This window comes from Micromys minutus (genome assembly GCF_963924665.1).
Source record: "Micromys minutus genome assembly, chromosome: 6".
NCBI lineage: Eukaryota > Metazoa > Chordata > Mammalia > Rodentia > Muridae > Micromys > Micromys minutus.
In genome coordinates, this window is record NC_137975.1 from 72570548 (window position 1) to 72577629 (window position 7082).

Sequence of the window (7082 nt, forward strand, 5' to 3'; positions counted from 1 at the left end):
CCATACAAAAAGAGACTGTGCAAATAGGATAATTTATTGGAACACTCATTTAGTAATGGTCAAGATTTTTAGAAGCTTTTTGTATTAAATAAAGGTGAATTTTTCAACTTGGGAAAGGAAGAATAATGTAACTTTTTAAAACAATGTATTTATTAGTTCTTGGAGAATTTTATACATGTATCTTAAACATATTCACCCCTCTCCTAACTACTCCTATAATTACCCTCTCTCCTCTCCTTTCCATTTAAACCCAACTTTGAGTCCCCCTCAACCCCCAGTTTGTGTTTCCATCTAGTCTTGGTAGTGGAGTCTTCCCTGATGTAGTCCACCTACAAGGGCTCTTACTCATCATTAAAGAAAGCTGACTTGCTCACAGCAGTAGATTCTTAGCTAGTGGTGGATTGTGTGCACGCCTTCCTCTGTTTATGCTGGGAGTCTGTCGTCTTGAGCTTGTGGAGGTCTTGTCACAGTCATTTTGAGTTCATATGTTCTACTGCCTTGTTGGGTCAGGAAAATACTCTTTCCATGATGTTATCTACCACTTCTGGCTATGACAATTTTCCCACCCTATTGCACTCAAAATTCCTGAGAGGTCTGATTTGTTTGTTCTATGTAACCTTGAGAAATCCACAGTTTCTTTTAAAAATTATTAATTTTTAAAATTGTATTATTTGTGTATATAGGTGCTTTGACTGCGTGTACATCTGTGTACCCGATTTGAGCAGGGCCCACGGGGACCAGAAAAAGGCATTAGATTCTCTGGAACAGGAATTAAATATAGTTGAGGACTCCCATGTGAGTGCTGGGAATTGAACACAGGCCCTCTGCAAGTGCAGCCAGTGCTCTTAGCTATTGAACCATCTTTGCAGCCCCACTACATCACTCCTTATTCTTTGCATGTTGACCAATTAAGAGTCTCTGCATTAATTGCCATCTACTTCAAGAAGATGCTTCTCTGATAAGGATTGAGAGATGTTCTGATCTATTGGTATAGCAATAGGTGATTAGAAGTCATTTTAATACTATGTCCACTTAGAAGAGTACTGGTTCTCCCCCATGGCTAATACTTAGTCTCAGATTCTTGACCCTTTTAACAATGCCAGATATAGCTTCTACCTCACAGAGCGTGGCTTATATCGAAGAAAAAAAAAGATTGGCCACTCCTGTGGCCACTATTACATAAGTGAACGTATCTGGTCAATCATTGAAATTTTCAGGATTCACTGCTGGGAGAGATTGATAATATATTTTTGGTTTTTATAGCATCTTTAGCCCCTTTCATCACTGCAGAAGTTAGTCAGCAGGGATGAAGCTTTTAGGTGAGTACTAGATTGATTTCTCCCTAGTCTGTGATTCAAACATTTAGTGTTTTCAACAATAGGTTCTGGAAAGGTAGCAGAGAATAATGTCAATAGCCTTTAATGACTATATGACTCCTTTGGCCAATAACTTAAAAGGGGTCTATTCCTGGCACTGGGCTTTTTATTCGCTGGCAAGAGATTTTTGGTTGGAGTATTGTTCTCCCATTTGGGTAGGTCTGACCCAAACCTGCATGTATAAGGGTCCTAAGTGGTGAGGCACTGAGGAGAATAAGAAACTCAAGAAGACAGAAAGCTGGGATGAGGAGGTGTGTTTGTGCCGATGAACGCTGCCAGCAAACTTATTAAGAAGTTCAGTTATTTTTTATACTATCAACAGGTGGGGGGGATGGGCCAGTCATCAGAAAGCTATAACGCAATTGGACAAAATCAGCAGGAAGTTAATCACACAGCGTTGTCCAAACAGAACACTGAACACGTGCTGCTATTCCTAGATCTGCTGTTATTTCTTAGTCTTCTTATATATCTTCTGATGCATATTGCTTCAAATGTTGTCAAGTGTCCCCTTGTGTATATTTGGGAGCATGTGTGGAGGTCAGAGGGAGAAGTTGGGATGTCTTCTTCAGTTGTTTCTCCTCTCTCTCTCCCCTTTCCTCTCCCTCCCCCCTCCTCTCTTTTCTTCCCCCTCCCTCCCTCCATCCCTCCCTTTCTTTCTTCCTTCAGAGACAAGGTTTCTCCATAAACCTAGAACTTGTCATTTTGGCTAGATTGCTCAGTAAGACCTTGGGATTCTCCATCTTACAGAGCTGGAATCATAGCAATTGCTCACTATGCTAATGTGAAACTTTTACATGGTTCTAGGAAAAACTTAGTTCCCTATGCTTTTATAGCAAGCCATCTCCTTAACTTCAGATGTCCTAATAGGAGAAGTTGTAATAAAGAGACAAGCCTCTTTTCCCCAGAGTGTCTTCAGTAGACATAATAAAATTTCAGTTTTCATTCTATCTTCGCAAAATTTGTACTCTAGACCTGAGCTTTCCACATAGCTCCAGAAATTAGCAAATGTTCATATACATTGGCTATGTGTTTAAGGACTCTTAGGTTTTCAATTTGTCAATCAAACCTTAAATGGTTCTCTGCTTATTTTCACTTTCATGGTAAGGATAGTCTGCCTGGGCCAACCCTAGTATTCGACTCATGTTCAGGTTGCTTTCTGTCACTTTAGGTTTTAGAGCCCAAAGGTGTCAATAGAAAGGATGTGGAAGAAAAAAAACCAACCAACCAACCAACCGACCAACCAAACAAACAAAAAAACCCCATAGGTTTTCAGTTTGGAGTATTATTAGTGGTGATGGCATTTCTGTGTCTCATGGTGTCCTGCTTGGCATGAGGACCAACCTTTGTTTAACATTGTCTTAGTTGAAGTTTTATTCCTGTGAAGAGACACTATGACCAAGGCAACTCTTATAAAGAAGATTATTTAATCAGAGCTGGCTTACAGGTTCAGAGGTTCAGTCCGTTATCATCAAGGTGAAAGCATGGCAGTGTGCAAGCAGACTTGGTGCTGGAGAAGGAGATAAGCATTCTACATCTTGATCTGGGGGTAGCAGAAGGAGACGGTGTCACTGGGCATACCATGAGCATACATAAGACCTCAAAGCCTCTTCCTCCAACAAGGCCACACCTACTCCAATAAGGCCACACCTCCTAACAGTGCCATTCACTATGGGCCAAGCACTCAAACACATGAGCCTATGGGGGTCATACCTATTCAAACCACCAGTAGCAGATAGATACTCTGTGTGTTATCACTTAATAGCTCTATTGTTTATGGGATGAACTGACAGAATGCAGTTGTACATGTCTTGAAGCTATCTCTATTTTACTTACTAATTGCCTCAATGCTCACAAATACTCGAACTGGCAATGTGAAAAAGCAACTTGCTAAAGATAAGTTGCCAAGTACATTCCTTAAGTGGGAAGGTGATAGCTATGGTCTTAATAAAAAAAGGGAAAGACCATGTGCTGAGAATGCAAGAAAAACCAGGCTTCTGCAGGTGAAACTATGAAGAACATTTGTTCTGGTTTTACAGTTACATCCCACATTGCAAAATATACAGCTGCAGTGCATATTAAGTGATTAGCTGAGACAGATAAACATAATTGTGGGTAGAGGAGGTTCATAGACTCAGTGCTACAAAGCATCAATACAAAGAAACAGCAAAAGATGGTCAAGCTACGTGGCTTAGTTACTTACTATGGGTAGGGGTCAGCAACACAGAGTCAAGAAGAGGTTTGGCCTGAAAAATATAGAAGGTACCAGAAAGTCTATTTCAGAGGATGAAGGAATTATAATATCCACAAACCTTCAGCTGTCATATAATTTCTGGAAAAGATGCTTAATAGGCCACGTAAGTGCAAAAAAGGCACAAGGACAGGAGACAGGGAGGGACAGGTGTGTGTCTGTTGCTCTTAAGGTGATGTCACATGCCTCATGACACATATACAGAGCACAGACTTTCAGAAATAAAGTTTCTGGCCAGGTGTGGTGGTAAAGGCTTTAATTTCAGCGCTCAGGGGTCAGAGGTGGAATCTCTGTGGGGCTGAAACCACCCTCATCTGTATATTGACTTTCAGGCCAACCAGGGCTACAAAGTGATAGCCTGACTCAAAAACAAGCAAAGAAACAAACAGACAACTCTTCCCTAATAACAACAATGCAACAAAATAAAAAACAAAGAAGGAAACAAAAATTGTTCCAATATAATCAGACAGTGGAGATGGTACCAATCTTGCATGAAAAACTTCATCCCAGGAATGAAAAAGAAAATAGCTGATGTACTAGGTTTAGAATTTAAAGTCCTGTTAATATTAGATGACTCATTGAAAATGTCAAGTTATAGTTTTTAATCCCAAACACATTGCCATTGCCTCAGGCTAGGTACTAGCTCTGATTTGGTGCCCACCAAGGCTCTTACAATGTCCCTCCATAAGCAAAAACAAACAAACAAACAAACAAACAAACAAAAAACCCAAATTATTGTATTACATTTTGGTATACTTTTCAATGATATATTTTCTTTTTTTATTTTTAAACAACTTTATTTTAAAAAACAGAGATAAATGTACAGATTTTAAAAGCATTTTTGCATAAAACTATATGAGTATATTTTTTGTCAGTACTTGATTTTTTAAAGGTTTGATGGTATTAATTAAAAACTTACTAATTATAATGAGTTCAATGATATATTTTCAATAAAACTGGTTGTTATGGATATTTAAAAAGTCCAATAAATTGACATTAAATAAGTCAGTCTTTTGTATAGTACCCTAAAAACATTCAGAAATCATTAAAAGTAACCCAGTACAGAGACAAAAATCACTACAGAACTCACTCAACAACTCACTAATTGATTTTAATTGATACAAAGTAGTCTTTGTCCCATCATTTAGTTAATATCACAACAATAACCTTTAAACTTGCTGCTGTCAAATAAGAAATATTCAAGTAAATATTTATAAACATGCTGAGTTTTTCAGATATTTTGACTGTTTTCCCCTTTAATTTTTTAAAATTTATTTCAGTATATACTACTGTATGTATATACGTAAAATGTTTTAAATATTCTTAAATCATTTGTTAATTGAAACTTTTAGCTTTTTATTACATTTTTATTTTTGTGAAGACATTCATTCACATATAGATATACAAACACTAAATATTGTTTTGAGAAATTATATAATTCTAAAAATTTAATGTAAAAATGATAGCATTCCACTCTAATTTTTGCTTCAGGATTCACCAGTTGGATTGCATATTTTAAAAGGTAGGATTTTACTCTTACTATGTATGTATCCTTGACTGGCTTTAACCAAAACCTGCATTTGAACTTAGTGATCCTCTGACTTGTAATCCCTAGTGCTAAGTTTACACGTTCCATAACACGTTAGATTACATTTGTGGAAAAAAATCCACATGGTTATACAAAAATTTTATGTACTTATATTTGTTTATTCCACACAGAAGTCTAATATATACTACATCTAATTTATGTTACCTTATTTTACTTAAAGTCTCTTGAAAAGGTCTAGCTCCATAGTAACAAGAATTCTCTATGATTTGATGTCTAATTGTGTATCCATTCTCTATCTCTAATCACTTATTCATCTATCAATCCAACTGAGTGCTCAAAACAGTGTTTTCGGTGCATAGATGATTTGTTAACTTACATTTAAACTGGTTTTTAGATGCACAGACGTCTCCCAAAGCTTAAGTGTTTAGGACTGCAAACCCTGCGTTAACTCTTTCTTGAATCTGTCCTTCTCCCCATTATCCTCCTTAATGCACTTTTGACTTCCCTGTTCCTCAGTGTGTAGATCAGGGGATTCAACAGAGGAGTCACCAGAGTATAGAAAAGTGCCATGCTTTTGTTCACATCCTGTGAGTAACTGGAGGGAGGCTGGAGATACATGGAGATGAGTGTGCCAAAAAAGATAATCACTACCAGAAGGTGAGAGCTGCATGTTCCAAAGGCCTTGCGCCTCCCCTGGGCTGACTTGACCTTTAGAACCGTGTGAGTAATGTAGCCGTAGGACACTAGTATGAGCGAGAGGGGGACCACCAAGAAGAAGACACTGACCGCAAAGAGCTCAGCTTCATTGAAGAAGGAGTTAGCACAGGTTAGCTTCAGCATGATTGGGATTTCACAGAAGAAATGGTCCAGTTGATTTTTGCCACACAGGGGAAGAGTCATGGTCAGTGCTGTCTGTACCACAGAATTGCCAAAGCCTGTGAGCCAAGCAGTTACAACCAGCCGTAAGCAAAGCTGTGGGTGCATGATCACCATGTAGTGGAGAGGCTGGCAGACAGCAGCATAGCGGTCATAAGCCATCACAGATAGGAGTATACACTCCACTCCGCCAAGCCCCAGGGCAATGAAGAGTTGGGTGACACAGCCACCATAAGTGATAGTCTTGTCCTTCCCCTTGAAATTAAACAGTGTCTGAGGGACAGTGCAGGTAGTCAAGCAAAGATCCATAAAGGAGAGATTAGAAAGGAAGAAATACATGGGCGTGTGGAGGTGAAGGTCGATAATTGACAGCAATATGATGGTGCTGTTGCCTAGAAAGCTCAGGAAATAGATGAGCAGGATGACCACGAAGAGAGCTGTTTCCAGCTGAGGTCTATCGGAGAAGCCCAGAAGAATAAATCCAGAAAAGATGCTGCCATTAGCTCTGTCCATTGCAGTCTACCTGTGGGAAGCAAAAGATCGAATTCTACCTGGGAAGTTATTCTGTGTTCTTCTCCTGGAAAACAATGTAGTTTATTTAATAAATGCAGGAGGGACACTGGTCACATTGTTGTTGTTTGGCTTGCAAGATGCTACTGTGATGCTATTTCCTCTCAGTCCTCTGCAGCAGCGTTTTCTAGGTGTTTACTTAAAAGAGCACTGTTTATTGTTACCTTTGTTGAGAACATGAGTGTACTCAGCTGAAACAGGCTCAGCTCCTTCTCTGGGTGCAGTCACCTAACAAATGGTAAAGGAAGGGCTTAATCCGAATCTACAGTATAGTCTCACAACTGTTGGCACTTACCATTGAGTCTTCTCCTTAAAGTCAAAAATAAATAGCTTCTTTTGCCCACGATGCACAGCTGAAGCCTCTTAAAGTATTTTAGAAGAGCCTGTTGGTCTTCTATTATTTTCCTAAACAGCTTATTCTAGAACACGCTGTGAAAATGATTTTGATCTCAGTGTTCCACAG

The 7082-nt window shown here is 38.9% G+C and overlaps 1 protein-coding gene across 1 annotated transcript; it reads right to left on the reverse strand.

Moving 5' to 3' along the window:
* Window positions 1-5617: 5617 nt before the first annotated feature.
* LOC308421558 (putative olfactory receptor 2B8) lies at window positions 5618-6562 on the reverse strand (the record flags this gene model as incomplete). Its single annotated transcript, XM_080917963.1, has 1 exon — window positions 5618-6562. One exon carries the CDS (start codon window positions 6560-6562, stop codon window positions 5618-5620), a length of 945 nt encoding a protein of 314 aa, XP_080774089.1.
* Window positions 6563-7082: the final 520 nt, after the last annotated feature.